The 20,631-nt window shown below is 46.8% G+C and overlaps 1 protein-coding gene across 3 annotated transcripts in view; it reads left to right on the forward strand.

Moving 5' to 3' along the window:
* Positions 1-13,788, forward strand: part of LOC119965323 (follistatin-related protein 5-like) — a 709,947-nt gene extending 696,159 nt beyond the window's left edge. For all 3 annotated transcript variants that reach the window (XM_038795916.1, XM_038795915.1, XM_038795914.1), the window contains one exon: positions 11,693-13,788. In XM_038795916.1, coding sequence (XP_038651844.1) covers positions 11,693-12,395 — 703 coding nt within the window. In that variant the 3' untranslated portion in view covers positions 12,396-13,788. The remainder of the gene's footprint in view (positions 1-11,692) is intronic.
* The last annotated feature ends 6,843 nt before the right edge of the window (positions 13,789-20,631 follow it).

Below are 20,631 nucleotides of genomic sequence, written 5' to 3' on the forward strand. Positions count from 1 at the left end.
GCAGGAGGCCTGCAGTTTAGTGTATTAAAGCCTCAGTTACGTTTATCATTCGTTGTGTATTATTGATGGTGTATCAATTTAACACACTAAACTTCTAAAGATGGACTCTTCACTCAAGATGAACTCCTCACTCATGCGTGATCGCTTAGAACTGGACCCACAAGCAGCCGACGCAACAGAGACTTTTGAACACTGGCTAAGCTGCTTCGAGGCGTACCTCGCATCTTTCAATGAGGACTTCACGGACCTCCAGAAGAAGCAGGTCCTTCACGCACAGGTGAGCCCAAGAGTCTTTAACCTCATCAGTGACGCCCCCTCGTATGCGGAGGCGATAACGCTGCCAAAAGGACATTATGTGAAATCCGTCAACCAGGTATATGCTGGGCACCTCCTCACCACGAGACGCCAACGCCCTGTGGAATCACCCGTGGAATTCCTGCGTGCCTTGCGCATCCTCTGTCGAAACTGTGACTGCCGGACGATATCAGCTACCCAGCACACGGAGCTGCTGATCCGGGACGCCTATGTCGCGGGCATGCACTCGAACTATATCCGCCAGCGTTTATTGGAAGGGGGGACACTCGACCTCCCAGAGACAGTCCAGCTCTCCAACTCACTGGAGGTTGCTTTCCAGAACATGGGGGCCTACACCTCCGACCGCGCAGCACCCTCGTGGGCCTCTTGGGCGCAGCCATCAACTGACCCGGCCGCAACGCAAGCCTGCACCGCACACCGGCCCCCCAATGCCGGAGGCCCGAAGTGCTACTTCTGCGGCGAGAATAATCACCCCTGACAACGCTGCCCGACACGGAACGCAACTTGTAACGGCTGTGGGAAGAAGGACCACTTTGCAAAACCCTGCCAGGCCCGACCCCCCAAAATCTTCCAGGCCTAGCAGCGCTGCCTGCTGCCTGTCAGGGCTATCCCCAGCTGCCCCACCACCCACCATGGGCGCCGCCATCTTTAATCTCAGCCGACACATGCGACCCACGGGTGCCGCCATCTTGGATGCCATCTTGCACCTCGCCCGCCACATGCGACTCATGGGGGCCGCCATCTTGGGACCCTTCCGCTGCCTCCGGGGAACCCAGCTCGCCCGACCGTACGCTGGCTACCGCTACGCCGACACTCGCCTATGTCACACTTGACCAGTCCCGGCCGCACCACCTCGCGAAATATACAATGACCGTCCGGATCAACGGGCTCGAGGCGGTCTGCCTTTTCGATTCCGGGAGCACGGATAGTTTCATACACCCAGATACGGTAAGGCGCTGCTCCCTCCCCATCCTACCTGCGACCCAGAAAATCTCCCTGGCTTCCAGAGCGCATGCAGTGGAGATCCCCGGGGGTACTGTGTTGCCACCTTCACCGTGCAAGGCGTAGAGTACACCAACTTTAGGCTCTACATCTTCCCCCATCTCTGCGCTGCCCTATTACTGGGGCTCGACTTCCAGTGCCCCTCCAGAGCCCCACCCTAAAGTTCAACGGGCCTCTGCCCTCCCTCACCGTCTGAAGCCTCGCGACCCTTAAGGTCGCCCCACCCTCCCTCTTCGCAAACCTCACCCTGGACTGTAAGCCCGTCGCTACCAGAAGCAGATGCTACAGTGCCCAGGACAGGACCTTCATCAGGTCGGAGGTCCAGGGCCTACTGCGAGAGGGAATCATTGAGGCTAGTACCAGCCCCTGGAGAGCCCAAGTAGTGGTCGCCAAGACTGAGGAGAAGCACCAGATCGTTATCGATTACAGCCAGACCATCAACCGGTACACGTAGCTTGATGCATACCCTCTCCCCCGCATATCTGACATAGTCAATCAGATTGCACAGTATCGAATCTTCTCTACAGTCGACTTGAAGTCTGCGTACCACCAGCTCCCTATCCGCCCGGAGGACCGCCAATACATTGCCTTCGAGGTAGAAGGCTGCCTCTATCACTTCCTGAGGGTTCCCTTCGGCGTCACCAATGGGGTCTCGGTCTTCCAAAGGGAAATGGACCGAATAGTGACAAGTACGGGCTGCAGGCCATGTTCCCGTATTTAGACAATGTCACCATCTGCGGCCGTGACCAGCAGGACCATGACGAGAATCTCCAGCGCTTCCGCCACACCGCAAAACTCCTGAACCGAACTTATAATAGAGAAAAATGCGTCTTTCACACAACCCACCTGGCCATCCTCGGCTACGTCGTGGAACACAGAGTCCTTGGGCCCGACCCCAACCGCATGCGCCCCCTCCTGGAACTTACCCTTCCCCACTGCCCCAAGGCCCTGAAGAGATGCCTGGGATTCTTCTCTTATTATGCCCGTATGCCCAGTGGGTCCCCAACTATGCAGACAAGGCCCGCCCACTGATCAAGTCCACCGCGTTTCCCCTGGTGACTAAGGCCCGACTGGCCTCGATCGCATCAAAGCAGACATTGCTAAAGCCGGATGCACGTGGTGGACGAGTCCATCCCTTTGTGGAGTTACTGATTTAAATATTAGTTTTGATTTGACTTAGATTACTATTTTTAAGTTGATTTGAATTACTATTTTTAAGTTGACTTAAATAATTTTTTAATTTCAATTGAATAACTATTATTTTTAATTTGTTGTCAGATCAAGAGGGATACATACTCAGTTTTTATTTACATCTAATTAAATAGTATACAGGGATTGGATTTAACCTGACACAAAAACATCTTTCTAAAGTTTAATTTCAAAGGTTTAATTTAAAGGAATAAATCATGGCAGGACAGCTCCAAGGCATAGTCTGCTCCTCTTGCTCCATGTGGCAGGCTGGGGACAGTTCCAGTCCCCAGGGTCAGCATGAGTGCAGGAAGTGGCCCCAGTTACAGCTCCTGGAAGCTCGTGTTTCAGAGCTGGAGCAGCGGTTGGAGTCACTGTGGAGCATCCATGACTCGAGAGTATTGTGGATAGCACGTCTGGAGAGGTGGTCACACCGCAGGCTCAGACTCCGCAGGCAATAAAGGAATGGGTGACCACGAGACAGAGCAAGAGAGCGAGGCAGGTAGTGCAGGAATCTCCTGCACTAGTGCAGGCCATTCCCCTGCAGAACAGATATACCATTTTGGATACTGTTGAGGGGAATGGCCTCTCAGGGGAAAACAGCAACAGCCAAACCCGTGGCACCACGGTTGGTTCTGCTGCAGAGGGGAGGGGTGATAAGTGTGACAGTGCAATAGTTATAGGGGATTCAATTGTAAGAGGAATAAACAGGTGTTTCTGTGGCCGCAAACGAGACTCCAGGATGGTATGTTGACTCCCTGCTGCTAGGGTCAAGGATGTCTCATAGCGGGTACAGGACATTCTGGAGGGGGAGGGTGAACAGCCAGTGGTTGTGGTACACATTGGTACAAACGACATAGGTAAAAAAAAGGGATGAGGTCCAAAAGGCAGAATACAGGGAGCTAGGAAGGAAGTTAAGAAATCGGACCACAAAGGTAGTGATCTCAGGATTACTACCGGTGCCACATGCTAGTCAGAGTAGAAATGACAGGATATATAGGATGAATATGTGGCTGAAGAGATGGTGTGAGGGGGAGGGTTTCAGATTCCTGGGGCATTGGGACCGGTTCTGGGGGAGGTGGGACCTGTACAAAGTGGATGGGTTACACCTGGGCAGGACCGGGACTGATGTCCTAGGGGGGCTATTTGTGAGAGCAGTTGGGGAGGGTTTAAACTAAAATGCCAGGGGTTGAGATCCTACGCAAGGGGTCAGAGAAAGAAGGAGCAAGGACAAAAGCAAAAGGTAGAAAAGTGAATAAGAAAAGTGATAGGTGGAGAAACCAAGGACAAAATTCAAACAGGGCGGTAGAGAAAAATATTGGGAGCAAGACAAGCATTGTGAAAAAGATAAACTTAAAGGCTCTGTGCCTTAATGCATGGAGCATTTGCAATAAATTGGATGAACTAATCGCGCAGATGGATATAAATGGAATTGCGGAGACATGGCTGCAGGCTGAACAGGGATGGGAACTGAATGTCCCAGGGTTTTCAGTGTTTAGGAAGGACAGGCATAAAAAAAGGTGGTGGTGTGGCACTGCTGGTTATAGAGGAAATTAACACAATAGTGAGAAGGGATATTAGCTCTGACAATATGGAATCTGTATGGATAGAGTTGAGAAATACCAAGGGGCAAAAAACATTAGTGGGTGTCATATGTACACCCCCAAACTGCACTGGTGAGGTTGGGAATGGCATTAAACAAGAAATTAGTAATGCATGTAACAAGGGAATATCGGTGATCATGGGTGATTTTAATCTTCACATAGATTGGCAAATCAAATTAGCCACAATGCCATAGAGGAGGAATTCCTGGAGTGTATACGGGATGGTTTTCTTGACCAATATGTGGAGGAACCAATGAGAGAGAAGGCCATCTTAGATTGGGTACTGTGTAATGAGAAGGGAATTATTGCCAATCTGGCTGTATGAGAACATTTGGGGATGAGTGACCATAACATGATAGAATATTTTATCAAGGTGGAGAATGAAGCGGTTGATTCGGAGACTAGGGTGCTGATTCTTAATAAAGGGAACTATGAGGATATGAGGCATGAGTTGGCCTTGATAGATTGGGGAGAGTTATTTAAAGGGATGACAGTGGATAGACAATGGCCTACATTCAAGGAACGCATGGAGGGACTACAGAAACTGTTCATTCCTGTCTGGCATAAAAGCAAAGGGGGTAAGAGGGCCAATTCATGGCTTACAAAGGAAATTAGAAATAGTAACTGATCCGAGGAAGAAGCATACAGATTGGCCAAGAAAAATAATAGGTCTGAGGATTGGGAGCAGTTTAGAACTCAGCAAAGAAGGACAAAGGGATTGATTAAGAAGGGGAAAGTACGGTATGAAACAAAGCTTGCAGGGAGCATAAAGACTGACACGAAGGGGGCGATTCTCCAAGCCCCACGCCAGGTCGGATAATCGCCGCAACTGCATCATGACGCCCCGACGCCGGCGTCCGAAGTGTGGAGAATCGGCGCCATTTGCACTGGCGCGTTTGGTGCAGCGCGGCTGCGTGGCCGCGCCGATATGACAGAGTCCAGCCGGCGCCGTTCACCCTGGTCGCTGCCGGCGGGAACTTTGCGGGAACAGTCGGGGGCGGCCTGTGGGGGGTGAGGGGGAGCTCCTTCACCCGGGGGGGGCCTCCGATGGGGTCTGGCCCGCGATCGGGGCCCACCAATCGGCGGGCCGGCCTCTCCCCCCCCCCCAGGCCTACTTTAAGGCGCAGCTGGCCCCTGAGCACCGACACCATGTTGGTCGGGACCGGCACGCTAATGAAGTCCCCTGCGCATGCGCAGGTTGGCGCGGCCCAACTGCGCATGCCCGGGTTGGCGTGGCACCCATTTGGCACCGCGAAATGAGGCTGGAGCAGTATGAACCACTCCAGCGCCGTGCTGGCCCCCTGTGGGTGCCCGAATCGGTCATGCCAGGGCCTGGTTCGCGCCGTCATGAAACGCAACGGCGTTCACGACAACGCGAACACTTGGGCTCAATATCGGAGAATCGCCCCCTAAGAGTTTCTACAGATATATGAAGAGAAAGAGATTGGTAAAGAGAAATGTAGGCCCCCTGCAGACAGAAACAGGGGAATGCATAATAAGGGACAAAGAAATGGCTGAGCAATTAAATTGGATTGGATTGGATTTGTTTATTGTCACGTGTACCGAGGCACAGTGAAAAGTATTTTTCTGCAAGCAGCTCAACAGATCATTCAGTACATGGGAAGAAAAGGAAATTAAACAAAATTCAAGAAAATACAAGAAAATACATAATAGGGCAACACAAGATATACAATGTAAATACAGACTTTGGTTCTGTCTTCCCAAAAGAGGACACAAATCAGATCCCAGAAATGTTGGAGAATGAAAGGTTTAGTGAGAGGGAAGAACTGAAGGAGATCAATATTAGTAGAGAAATGGTACTCCGAAAACTAATGGGATTAAAGTCGGATAAATCCCCAAGGCCTGAGAATCTGCATCCCAGAGTGCTTCAGGAGGTGGCTCTGGAAATAATGGATGCATTGGTGGTTATCTTCCAGGATTCTATAGACTCTGGAACTGTCCGTGCAGATTGGAGGGTAGCTCACGTCACTCCGATCTTCAAAAAGAGAGGTAGAGAGAAAGCAGGGAATTATAGACCAGTAAGCCTAACATTGGTAGTGGGGAAAATGCTTGAATCCATTATCAAGGACTTTATAGCGGAACATTTAGAAAGCAGTGGCAGGATTAGTCAGAGTCAGCATGGATTTATGAAGGGAAAATCATGCTTGACAAATCCGTTGGAATTCTTTGAAGAGGTAACCAGCACAGTCGACAAGGGGGAGCCAGTCAATGTGGTATATTTGGACTTTCAGAAGGCGTTTGACAAAGTCCCACATAAGAGACTATTTCCATCCTTGACATCATGTTGTAGCTTTTACTAAAATACGCCTATCACTGGCCACCATTGCCAAGTAGAAGGAACCACTGCTCTACACCCAGGTTGTGTTCTTATAATGAAATAAGTCCTTTATTTGCTTCATAAGACAGAAGGCATCAATCACTGTTGTGGAATTGATTAAACACATTGCAGGTTCATTTATTAGGCTCGGCTCATGAGAACAGCCTGAGGTTGTTGTATCGCTTGGAGCATTAGGGGATGTTTGCTTAGGTGCTTAAGGCAAAGGTGAAGCAAAAAGTGGAACACACAATACATACGTCATTTCCCTTCAAGTGATGTACACAGAGCATGTTTACCCTCTTAATGGTACAACAATCAGGGGGTGTAGATTCACTCACAGTGTGCCATACTAGAAGCCCTCAAGTTGGCTGCAGCCAATCTGCAAGGTAACTTTTACGTAGTCAGTGGTGAATGTTTAAACTTCATCACAGGCAGGTGAAGCTGGCCAATATCCTTATCAACAATTATCTCAATGTACTTGGTGGGTTTCGGGCATCTTGAATGCAAGAATTGATTTGCACCCAGCCAAGCAGGATACTTTAAATATAAAAAAAAGAGCTGCACTACCGGCACGGTAGCACAGTGGTTAGCACTGTTGCTTCATAGTTCCAGGGTCCCAGGTTCAATTCCCAGCTTGGGTCACTGTTTGTGCAGAGATGCACGTTCTCCCTGTGTCTACGTAGGTTTCCTCTGAGTGCTCCGGTTTACTCCCACAGTCCAAAGATGTGCAGGTTAGGTGGATTGGCCATGTTAAATTACCATTGGTGTCCAAAAAAAGGATAGGTGGGAATAGAGGGGAGGTGTGGTGCAGACACGATGGGCCAATGACCTCCTTGGTTTAGCATAGGGCTTAAGAGCTGGCTTTTAATGCAGACCAAGGCAGGCCAGCAGCACGGTTCAATTCCTGTACCAGCCTCCCCGAACAGGCGCCGGAATGTGGCGACTAGGGGCTTTTCACAGTAACTTCATTTGAAGCCTACTTGTGACAATAAGCGATTTTCATTTTTTTCATTCATTTCTGTACTGTAAATTCTATGAAACTATTCTATGCCACTTTTTGTTTTTGTTATAAGGATAACACAATTTCACTGCTATGAGGAGAGATTGAATAAACTGGGATTGTTCTCCCTATAGAGTCGCAGGCTGAGGGGCGACCTGTAGAAGTTTATAAAATTATTAGGGGGGTAAATAGTGTGAACAGTTGGAGATTTTTTCCCAGGGCGGACTTGAAAATTATAAGGGGGCACAAGTTCAAGGGGAGGGATGATAGGTTCAGTGGAGATGTGCAGGTGAAGTTTCTAACACAGAGGGTGGTGGTGGCCTGGAATGCACTACCAAGTGAGTTGGTTGAGGCAAATATGTTAGCGACCTTTTGAGACTTATCTGGATAGGCACATGAACAGACGGGGTATGGAAGGATATAGGCGGTTGGTGTAGATAGGACACGTAATTGGAGGGCCGAATGGCCTGTTCCTGTGCTGTATTGTTCTTTGAAAGGTTGTATTCCCACGCTGGTTATGTGAAGTTGGTAAGGAGCACCTTGAATGTTTTGGCCTTATCCTCAATAGCTGAAAATGTCACGAGACAAAAAGCATCACTGCAATCTACAATTTTACAGCCCTAAGTAACCTACCAGAAGTCTGCAATCTTCTCAGCACAGTCACTTGCTGTTCGATTCTAGTCCTAGTTTGGCGACAATTACAGAGCTGACTTTGAAGATTCCAGAATGTCTGAGGTGATTTTAATGTTAATAAAGCAACCAAGACCTCTATTGATATCAGGGCCGGGATTCTCCCCTACCCGGCGGGGCGGGGGGTTCCGGCGTGTTGGAGTGGCCCGAACCACTCCGGTGTGGGGCCGCCCCAAATGTGCGGAAGTAAGACTCAGCGATATAGCCATTTTTGAGGGGTCAGAGCATCCGAATAACAGCGCCGTCCCTGATTTCGGCGAAAAAATGGATTCTCCGGCCAATTGCCAAACCCAATTTTGGCGTCGGCAATCAGAGAATCCAGCCCGTTACCTAACTATCTGTGATTGGCAGCTTATTGTACTTGCAGATCATAACCTTTGCATCTCCATATTATCCAAGCCGCAATCTAAACCTCCCAGGTTCAATACTGACTGCTGAACATCCAGCAATACGATATGCTTTTTAACTTCTGACCTGAATCTGAAAATCCCTTTGATCAAAAATCAGTAGATATCTCCACTATCATCCAGATGTCTCCTCAGGTTATTAGTCAGGGAAAGCTGAATAATTCATCCATTTAATCAGGTGATGTTCTGCACCCAGGTGGATCACTCTGGCTGATATCAAATAGACTAGATGGAAGAAATGTAAATTGCAAACCATGATAAAGTGTTCACACTTAAATTAGCAGTTGAAAGGAGTTTTCTGACAGCTTAGGGTGAACCAGCATGAGATATCTGTCACTGAGAATGATATTCCATGTGACGAATATATAGTCATTCCCGATAAATACATAAATATGATAGAAAAACCCAATCGACATATCCCATTAAGTGTCAGTAAAAACAAATGCCCTCCTCAGAACCAACATGGGTTTTCAAGATATAGTCAATGAGTAGATATCAGATGTCACGTGACAATGATTAAGCTCTTGATAGCACTATTTACCATACCAGATCTACCTGACATTTTTTACCAGAGCTGTTGATTTTCAGGAGTGGTGGGTTTGAGAATTTGGTGGTGAGGGGAAAAGGGCACCTTTGTACTTGGAGACTAGCTCTATTTCTCCCAATTTACTGCAGTTGGAATGACCAAATCGGTACCGGTTAAATACCACCAATCCCCCCCCCCCCCCCCACTCTAATTCCCCATTCTTCTCACACCAGTTTCCTCTTTTTAAGATTATATTCCTCCTCACCTCTTTCTTTGTCACCTTGAATGATCCCTGAATGCAGGGGCAGGTAGATAAACCACTGTCAATGGATTTCTGTCAGTGCCACTCTAAAATACACCACAGGAACCAAGTACGAGAATACTCCTTCCCATTCTAATGACACATTCCCGCTAACTGAAGGCTCCCTAACTTTCACCACTTGCCTCATCAAGATCATGGTGGTGATTAAGCTGCTATAACCAAATCTATCTTGGTCAGTCCCCTCGCTTCTCTGAATAATTTCTCTTCCTTTCAACACCTTCCTCTTCCACCCCTCACCTCTCACTGAAAATAATGGTTCATGACTGCGCTCCCAAGCATGCCAAGTTTCTCAATGACCCATCTTCATCGCTTTCCTCCCTCAGTCTCTACACCAAGTAACTCCTCGTTCGAACTGATTTCAACCCGCATCTCGATTCATTGTGTTCTCTCTCCTCTTGATCTCACTGCCCTCCTACCCTCCCTTAATCTTACCCTCCCCGGAATGGTCCCAGCTCATAGTCACCGTCTCCCACTTAACCTTACCATCTCACATGACCTCGCTACACCCATAGTATCAATCACAGAGAGGCAGATCATTTCCTTGTATCGTTCACCCTCACACCCTGTTTCCTCCTCCAAATTTATCTTCCCTCTACATCCATCATTGGAAAAAAGCTGCCCCAATTCACTTACAACTGCAATTTAAAATTCCCACTGTCTAGTCTATCATCTTCCATTCAGCGTGACATTTCTGCAGCTATCAGTCTGTTCAACCACACCCTCTCCTTCACCTTTGGTACCCTATTTCCCATTAAATCCATTATCCCCTCTCACACTGGTCATTTCCTTGGTAAAACCCTCATCTTTGCTTCCTCAAGTCCCAGGATACAGACTTGAACAGAGGAGGCAGACAATGGGTTAAGCCATTCACTGCCAGAACTGACCAGACCATTTTGAGCACAAACGTCTGATTAAACTTCTCACTACACTAAGATCATTCTGGAATGCAAAGCTTCTCCAGCTTCTCTAAACTACAGAAAACAAATGTCTTAAACCCCTCTCCCATGTCCCCTCCGCTCTCATTTCCTCATAATCTCATGAAATTAGAAATTACATCTTATGTGACTGTGACAGAGGTAAACATGCGGAATGGTCCTCTTTTGTGTTGTATGTATTTCTTATTCTATTCTTATACTATGATTGCTTTATTTAGAAATCTCTCACTTGAGCTTAACCATGCAGACTGTTGGCACTCAAAGCAAGGAGGAACCTGCAAGGGAGCCAACAACAGATATTTGTGTCTATCACAGAAATAGTCTCTTAACCAAATGTCTCACTCAGTATTCAGCTCAATTATTTTTAATAGATGAGTCTTCTATCTAGCTGCAGCGTAACAGAATAGAAATAGATGGTAAATTGTTGCTTGGATATAGTTTTTCTTGTTAGATTGCAATGTTAAACCAATTGTCTTTGTCTATGGAGGTGTTTCTCCTGCTTGTCTGCCTAATGGCAGCTCGGTAGCACAATGGTTAGCATTGTTGCTTCACAGCGCCAGGGACCAGGGTTCAATGGACCAGGGTGTCACTGTCTGTTCGGAGTCTACACATTCGCCCCGTGTCTGGGTGGGTTACCTCCGGGTGCTCTGGTTTCCCCCACAAGTCCTGAATGACGTGCTTTTGGGCTGAATTGGACATTCTGAATTTTCCCTTGTTGTACCCGAACATACGCCGGAGTGTGACCATGAGGGGATTTTCACAGTGACGACATTGCAGTGTTAATATAAGTCTACTTGTGACACTAATAAAGATTATTATTATTAAAAACTGGAACCCCAGAGCCCATGTTTTTACGAAAATTTCCATCACTTCCATCAGGGTAGCACGGTAGCATGGTGGTTAGCATAAATGCTTCACAGCTCCAGGGTCCCAGGTTCGATTCCCTGCTGGGTCACTGTCTTTGCGGAGTCTGCACGTCCTTCCCGTGTGTGCGTGGGTTTCCTCCGGGTGCTCCGGTTTCCTCCCACAGTCCAAAGATGTGCAGGTTAGGTGGATTGGCCATGCTAAATTGCCCGTAGTGTCCTAAAAAGTAAGGTTAAGGGGGGGGGTTGTTGGGTTACGGGAACAGGGTGGATACGTGGGTTTGAGTAGGGTGATCATTGCTCGGCACAACATCGAGGGCCGAAGGGCCTGTTCTGTGCTGTACTGTTCTATGTTTTCTGCCATAGTTACAGTGGTCGGAACACACAAAACCCGAGGAAACCTAAGAAATTCACACCTATATATATATATCTGCTTTTCACTTCTGTCTTTACTCAAATAATTAATACTCCATGTAATTTATCTTTGAATTTTCTATTTTAGATTTGGATTTATCCTGCACAGATCAGAAACAGCACTTCATAAGATCGATCTGGAGACTGTGGCCTACATTAAAACAATCAGTTTAAAAAATTACAGCTGCATTCCACAGGCAATGGCCTACACTCATCTGGGCGGCTATTATTTTGTTCATTGTTTGGCCAATGACTCAGCCGCATCCCAGCCACAAATCATCATTAACAGTGTCACTGACTCTGTAATCGGATACAATGATGGGGTGTCAGGTACCCCTTACATCTCCCCTGATGGACACTACCTTGTCAGCACGGATGATTACAAGGGGTTAATTAGAGTCCAGTCTATTAGCTATCAGGGTGAGATCAAGTCTGCATTTGATATTACTACAAACCTACAGATTGTTGATGTGACCTTTCAGCCATCTTTCACAGAGGCCAACCAGTACTACATCTACGGCAGTTCTCAAATTCAGACAGATCTGCTGTTTCTGGAACTCTCGACAGGCAACGTTAACATCATTGAGGGCCTGAAGGATCCCATAAAACCAAATGACTGGCTGTGGGATAGCAACAACAGGGCCATAGTAGGCAGTGGTCTATTTGGACAGCACCTTGTTACCCCATCAAAGGATTCCTTGTTCATCATAGGTGCAAGACGAAACAAATTGAACTGTGAGATAAGCAACATAATACGAGGTAACACAATCGTGTGGGTTGGGGAAGCATGAAAGGCTACAGAGTGAAGCTTATAGTCATCCAATGACCTTTTACACTGCTTTTAAGACAACTGTACAGTTAGCATCAGCATTTTTTTTACACTGAAAAGCAATCTTAATGTACACAATGTTGCTGAACTTAACAGTGTTTGAACATTATTAGTGTGAGCATTAAAATGCAACTCTTGGTTGAATAATAAATTAACTCTTTGAGTGTTAACCCTTTGCGTTTTGTAAATCACTTCATGTCTATCCCATATCTGCAAAAAAGATGTATATTTTCTATAACGTTTCACTGTGGACTATCATAAACGTAGACGAAGAGACAAAAGGAGCTGCAAGATATTTCTTTTTCAATCCTTTTGCAGTCTAGAAACTGAAACTGTGGTTATTATAATTCTACTTTGATATCAATCTCATTATTTCATTTCTTTTAATAGAATGAAATGATTATACTAGAGTCCTCAAAGGGTAACAAAGCAAAAACAATAAAGCTACCTGTTGACTGAAATTATTCAGCTAATTGTTGTTTGAATAGTTGGCTCCATCCCACTAATTTTGTGACTCCTTTACTATGTTTTATTAATGTAGATGGTATGATATTCTAAATTTGGCAAATTTGTTTTTGCAACGTCATGGCATATGGTGAACCTATTGTTGCAATGTGCAGTCCTAAATTGGCAGCGGAAGAAGCTGCCGGTGTGGGGTGGGGGGGGGGGTAAATTTGCGGCGTTGTTACTGCATTAGTTAACCCTGATGGCGTTAAGAGCGGTTAACCCTGATGGTGTAAGAGCATTCATTGCTCAGTGTTGGATGACATGCTGGAGGAAACGCTTGCAGTAGAATTTCGACCACGTATAAAACAAAGTTGTAAGGATGGTCAGTGGTATCTGAAATGACAATGTACCATATAGCAGACTGCTGCATCTGAACTGAATTGAATCAAACATCAGGGCCAGCTCCAGCTCACTGTCAGACATCAGCCAGTCATGAATATCCATGTCTCCCGCCAATAGCTTTGAAATGTTCCCTTGCTACTTACTGATCAGCCAACTTTTGTCTGATTAAAAGAAACTGAATATGATCGTATCCAAAGAAACCTTTGACCTTTCCCTCCCCCACCCTGCCTCCAAAAACAAACCGTTTAAAAACATATCTTTAACCAGCTATCCAAGGGAATGATAAAGAATATTTGAACCAAAGGACATTGGCATTCTGCAGGGCTCCTTAAAGACTAAGTAGTCTTTGTTTTCCCATTTTAAGAGTCTTTTACTCCTGTAACGTGATGCTGTGTAATGGAACTGTGGGTCTCCCCATTTTATTTGTTATTACATTGTCAGAATGAACTGTTGGAATACACCTAGTTTAAGAAATAAAGAACTTGAAGGCAAAATTTATGCAGAAACTCTGCCCAGGAGTGAGTTTTTCAATTTCATTATAGCATATAATAAAGACTAATTCTACAACTTAAAGTACTATACAGTGCAAACTAATGGTTTATTTAATTTTTCTTGACATAAATATGATGACCACAGTTTTATAGAATGCGGCCACAAAAATGTTGACATATATAACTGTCCCACCCCCATTTTCAGTGGGTGGGAATGACGATGGGAGCGGAGGAGCCAGTGGGAGTTCGGGAACTGCTATTAAGCTGGCGAGATTTCCTGTTGAGATTGTCCCTGTTCCCTTGTCAATGACATAATGGGGTTCCTGATATGAAAGGTCGAGGGCCTATTGGCATACATTTACATCTACTTAGTGGGCACCCCACCGTCTCATTCCGCCATATAGCGACAACCCCCAGCCCACATCCACCTTCCCGCCAACGTAATGTCACATTGGCAGGGTTTAATATAACAGGATATATAAAACAGGGAACTGGGAAAGAAAACCTACCGGGATGCACAGGTAAGTACAGGCCACCAGGAGGGAGAAAACATGCCCGGGCTGTGTCCCGGCAGTGCCTGGGTACTTCCCCACAGCACTTCCACTGGTAACTGCTCCCAGCACTCCTTGGGGGGCACTGTCTATCAGGTGGGGGGGAGGGGGGGTGGCTTCCATTTGGGAGATTTGGGTTGGGGGGTTGACCCTATGTCCATGGGGAGGGGGGCAGTTCTGTATCGATGGGGGAGGTGGGGGGTGCTTTTCAGAGTTATTTTAGACCAGGGCTCCCTGATCTTTTAGAAAATACAATGAGAACCCCCGCAAGGCAGCTGGGGGCTGCCCTCCACTTTTCCCAACGGAGACAATACTTTGGGGGGGAAAAAATGTCAAAATTCCACCCAACATGTACCTTAATGACAGGTTTATCAATTACATTGATACTTTGCATGCTTTCACAATTAAAAAGAACTTTTTGCAAGCTAACCCTTGTGGTGATATGCATCACTGTAGATACACAAGGGGTTAATGTAAATACACGTACACTAGCTAGACACTAGAGGGCGCACCAGAGACATGACACACAGACACTCAACCAATAGGTCAGTAAGATAGGACATGACCAATGGCATTCACGATACACACAGAGGTGACACTACCACAGGGGGGCATTACACCAACCCATATATAAAGGACACAGCACACATGATCTTCCTCTTTCCAGTGGAGACACTCAGTGAGTACAGACACAGGGTTGAATCAATATCACACCCACCACGTGGATTGTAGCAGACTGGTTCGTCAGTCTGAGTAGCTATAAAAAGATTAACAGTAGAGGCGAATCCGAGTAGGAGAATTGTAAATAGTTTAATAAACGTGTTGAAGTTATCTCCACGTCTGAACCTTCCTTTGTCAGAGTGAACATTAAGGAAGCAGCTTATGCTATGCCAAGAGCATAACAAGACATGGTACCAGTTGAGTGACTGTTTCAATCCATATAGTTACAACTCAGCAAGCAATGACAACCAGCAACAACAGCCAGGCAAGACGATGTTCGGGATTCTGGTTCTGCAGCAGCTCAGGTACCAAGGGAATCACAGTGAAAACTATCTCTGGTCCAGGCAGAGATTCAAGATCTACCTGGTAGCTTCCGACCTAGATGGCATGGCGGATGCAGAGAAAATAAAGCTTCTACTCACCATCGCGGGTCCAGAGCAGCTGAATTCTTCCAGACCTCCAAATACTCAAAGGGCAAAACAAGAGCGATTTCCAGGCAGTCGTGGACAAATTCCAAGAATTCTGCGAGGAGAATACAAGAAAAAACGGTAAAAGAAGCACCAAAACTCACCACGAGGTAGGCTTGCAGCAGAAATCTGCAGTTTTGGATTGCAGCCATCTTGGTAAAGGTGCTGCAAATGCGCAGTGGAGAAAAAGGCCCCAAGTAAAGGAACAGCGATCTGAGAATGCTCAATCGCTTCCTACGACCTACGTCACATGTGCCATGACATCAGAGGCCCCAGACCACGCCCACTTAAAGGGGAAATGTCTCAAAACACACAAAAAAATAATTTAAAGCCGTAAAACAAGATTCTTTCACCTGGAACGACAGCACAATGGCTGAAATTCGACCAGTAGCTGAAAGCAACCTCTGCAGAGCCCTGCAACAAGCAGTTAGCACCGCCCAAAGAGATAATACAGTCCTTGGATACTACGACTCCGACCTTTATTTCTTCTTTGGACATCATGAGCCCAATGCCAGCTCCGACACAAAAAGTGATGATATGGCCCTCGAAGACTACGACTCAGACAAAGGTTTCATCATTCGAGATGGCGACCCCAGTACCGAATCCGACACAGACGCGGATGTGTTCTTCGGATTTTAGGATCTTCAGCCCAGCATATATGACATCCCGACTCGTGAGTGCAGGATTATGCTGCGGCCTGACGCCAAGAGACAGAGAGCGGTACAAGCCCACAGAGAGCGGCCTGCTGCCACACAGAGAGTGGTCCACGCATCGCGAAGGGTTCCCAACTCCACACAGAGAGTGGTCCACGCACCACAAAGGGTCCCAGCCTCTACACAGGAAGCGATGAAAGACTCAACAGTGAGACAACTGCACGTCTCCACACAAGAAGTGACTCCAGTGACACAAGCCTCCACAGCGAGCTCGTGGACAGCCTCCACGATAGAAGCAACACAAGACTCCAAAGCTCAGTCCTTGCATGAAGACAATGAGGGTCTAGCAACCTCCTCTGAGCAACCAGCAGCAGACGATGCAAGTCTGCCACGCTCAAGTGAACAACAGAAAGACTATGACAGTCTGCCATGCTCCAGTGAACAGCAAGACGACTGTGACAGTCTACCCAGTTCAAGTGAACAACAAAGTGACTATGACAGTCCACCCACATTGTTTGAGCCCCCAGAAAAAGATTCTGACAGTCTACCCAGCCCAAGTGAACAACAAGAAGCTACTGAGGCTCTACCCACTGTATGTGAGACAAGTGACGACAGCATCCCACTTCCCATACAATGTGACAGACCTCAGCTAGAATGTACAGAGGCACTGGACGATCACAGTGAAACTACTGATGACTCCGGTGACACCACGTTACTTCAAACCTCATTCGCTCGAGCCTCTCCACAAGCAAATAGATTCCTGAATGTTTTGACTCCTGACATGGAGCATCAAGAAATCTCAGCTGACTCCAGTGAACCTGCTATGACTCCGGACGGGGAGCAACGACAAACCAAACTGACTCAGGTGACACACACCAGACTCCAGATGGGGAGCAACCACAAGCCAAAGCTGATTCAAGTAAGCCAGACATGACTCCAGACGGGGAGCGCCGCAAACTCAGTGACGGCACGCTCAAGAAAACAGCAGATACCACAAAGCACGCTGACATGGGTAACTGTGTGAAGGACTCGTATTATCCACAGAGTGTGGTCCTTGAGCGCAGCGAACATGGCAACAAAACCAACCAACACAACACCACAACCTGTGAAAACCATATCAAAGACAACGACACGATGCGTACCAAAGGCAACACCGTCGACAGCAAGCACGACAAAGACTACACCAATGGAACTACGACTGGTTCTACATGGTACAACTCTGCCCATGAGGGACACTGTTACTGCTCAGCTCAGTACAATGACATACCAGGGCAGGGCGATGCATCTTCCCAATTCACGTGCGCTGCACTAGCAACAAGCAACCTGGCTTTCAGGCCAGATGCCATCCAACATCGCTATCACAAGCCTCGGAAGAAAAAAAGACTCCAAATCAGACACCAAAGTGATTTGACCACTTTTTGGTTCCTTATGCACAGGGACACTGATGGCGTTCACAAGGACATGCCACCATCAAAATCACCAACTCACCAACCCAACAAGAAAGACATTCGATCATAATTGATGGGTTTCGGACTCACACATATGATTTGGACTTATTGTTTAATGACTGTTATTATAACTTGTACAGAGCATCGCTTATCTTTGGTTCAATTTTCTTTAAGTGTACAGAAAATATGTAACACGGAAAAGGGGGAATGTGGTGATATGCATCACTGTAGATACACAAGGGTTAATGTAAGTACATGTAGACTAGCTAGACACTAGAGGGAGCACCAGAGACATGACACACAGACACTCAACCAATAGGTCAGTAAGATAGGACACAACCAATGGGCATTCACGATACACACGCAGGTGACACTACCACAGGGAGGCATTAAACCAACCCAAAAATAAAGGACACAGCGCACATGAGGCGCGATTCTCCGCACCCCACGCCGGGTGGGAGAATCGCAGGAGGGCCGGGCGAATGACGCCACGCCGCCCTGGCACCCCCGCGATTCTCCCACCCCCCTAAAAATGGCGTGTGCATTTTTCGACAGGCCGCTCGGAGAATCGCCGCTCGCCGTTTCTCACGCCAACCGCCGATTCTCCGGCCCGGATGGGCCGAGTGGCCTGCTGAACCCGACCGGTTCACGCCGGCGCCAACCACACCTGGTCGCTGCCAGCACGACAGGTGAGTGTGGGGCCTGTGGGGGGGGCAGAGGGAGGATAGAGCACCACGGGCATGCTCAGCAGATGTCTAGCCCACGATCGGTGCCCAACGATCATCGGGCCGGCGTCTGTACACGACGCACTCTTTTCCCTCTGCCGCCCCGCAAGATGAAGCTGCCATGTCTTGCGGGCAACCGCGCATGCGGGGCTGACATCACTTCGGCGCCGCTGGCCACATCATTCCCGGTGCGCCGCTTTGACGCAAGCGTCAAGGCCGGACGTTCGGGATTCACGCACCGCCGCTCCTAGCCCCCTGGGGGGCGGAGAATAGGGGGCGAGGAGCAGCCTCCGACACTGGAGTGAGACACTCCGGGTTTCATTCCGGTGTCGGCACTCAGTCTCCCGTTGGGAGAATCGCGCCCATGATCTTCCTCTTTCCACTGGAGACACTCAGTGACTACAGACACAGGGTTGATTCAATATCACACCCACCACATGGATTGTAGCAGACTGGTTCGTCAGTCTGAGTAGCTGTAAAAGGATTAACAGTAGAGGCGAATCCGAGTAGGAGAATTGTAAATAGTTTAATAACGTGTTGAAGATATCTCCACGTCTGAACCTTCCTTTGTCAGAGTGAACATCAAGGAAGCAGCTTATGCTACGTCAAGAGCATAACAAGACAACGCTCACATTGCGATGATGCTTGATAAAACTATTTATCTCTAGGCCCTTTCCATTACAACACACTGTGCGGTATTGAACAATTTTAGTTCTTTAATATAGTGCTGAGGATTAAAGTGCATACTGAGGCTCAGAATTTGTGAAACGACATCAAAGATGGATGATAGCTTCCTTGTGTTGGCCATCACAAATATTGATTGAGAATGTGCAGCAAACAAGCATAATGATAAAAACACCCACTAACAGTTTGGGAGCCATTAATGTAAGAAAATGTCACATGTGAAAAACAACACAATAAACCACATTGTCAGTTTAGGTAGAGGGGTGGGACTTGAGCTTTTGACGTAGCACAAAGCCCAGAACAAACTACATGAAGCATGGAGTGATCTTTTGCTAACCAATAAAAACAAAAAACAATAGATGAAACTGTCGTCCTGTTATATTTGTCTAATTCTCTATTCTCTGACAATTCTTTCCTCCCTCCTCCACCCAAAAGTCTCCCTGCCAAAGGGAAGAGACAGAAAAGCTCACATTAAGAGAGGTCAGTTTATTCCTCTCAGATATTGACCAGCCTCAGCTCAATGTTGTCTCAGAAATTAATTACATGGACACTCAAACTGCAATAAAATGTTCAATGAATAGGCAAAATGTCTCTGTTGCTGGTGGGGGAAGGGAGAACATGCAGAATAACTATTTGCAGAGGTGATGCAAATTCAGGTTTTGGAATGAAGAATATCAGCATGTACACAAACATTGCTCCAAAGATTTCAATGCTGCTTTCCAAGTCTTGAAGATATGACCTGTAGAGGTTGTTGGGTTGTATATTCTGATGACAAGGGCCTAACAAGCAGAAGGGTTTATTCAACAATCTTAGCAGCTCGTACATTCTGAGTGTCTGCCCATATTGGGGGAGAATCCCTGCACTCCCAACACGTCACTTCCTGTGTCCTGGTCCTCTCGGTGTACATGTGATCACCTGTTCTACATGGTCTATTCCACTATTGCCATTTGGGTGCAACATTTTGAATAGATTCACTTGAAAGCATCAACCATTTTCAGCAAATTAGCCCGTACTCTGACAGCAATTTAATTCCATCTCCTTTTCCTGCTATTCTAATAAGATAAATTTCCAAAAGGTTACCAGTAGATTCCAGTTGTTATATTGGCATGATCTACGCTAATTAACTAACGTAAACCAGAGATCAAACCTGAAACTTTACGGTTTATTTGGTTTACCACATGATGCATTTATCCATTGGCCAGTGAAGGAGAAAAGGGTAACTGTAGCTATCAGAAATTTGAGGAATAAAGTTCCTTATTTTTAGTAAACATAGTGGCATTTTCTATTCAGGTGTTTTTCCTCTTTCAATCAGATTCATTCCTCCTAAAATAAGCATCTGCCTACAATTCATCCTCCTTTTAGTTTCGGCCCAAAGCCTCCTGGCTCCCCAGCGTCAGATTTGTGGGGGTGGTGGTGGTACCCCTCTCGGATGTTCCTAGGTCATTTTCTAGGAGCAACCCTGAACAATTGCATTGTGCCGGACAGCATCTGACAAAGTAATTTAAATTGCTAAACTTGGACGGTTATGCTAATAGTTACTCTGAAAGAATTGAAGAAATAAAAGCACATCTAACTTCAACATAACTATTTTAAACATCCAGACTGAGTAC

This window comes from Scyliorhinus canicula, chromosome 4 (genome assembly GCF_902713615.1).
Source record: "Scyliorhinus canicula chromosome 4, sScyCan1.1, whole genome shotgun sequence".
In the NCBI taxonomy this organism is placed as follows: domain Eukaryota; kingdom Metazoa; phylum Chordata; class Chondrichthyes; order Carcharhiniformes; family Scyliorhinidae; genus Scyliorhinus; species Scyliorhinus canicula.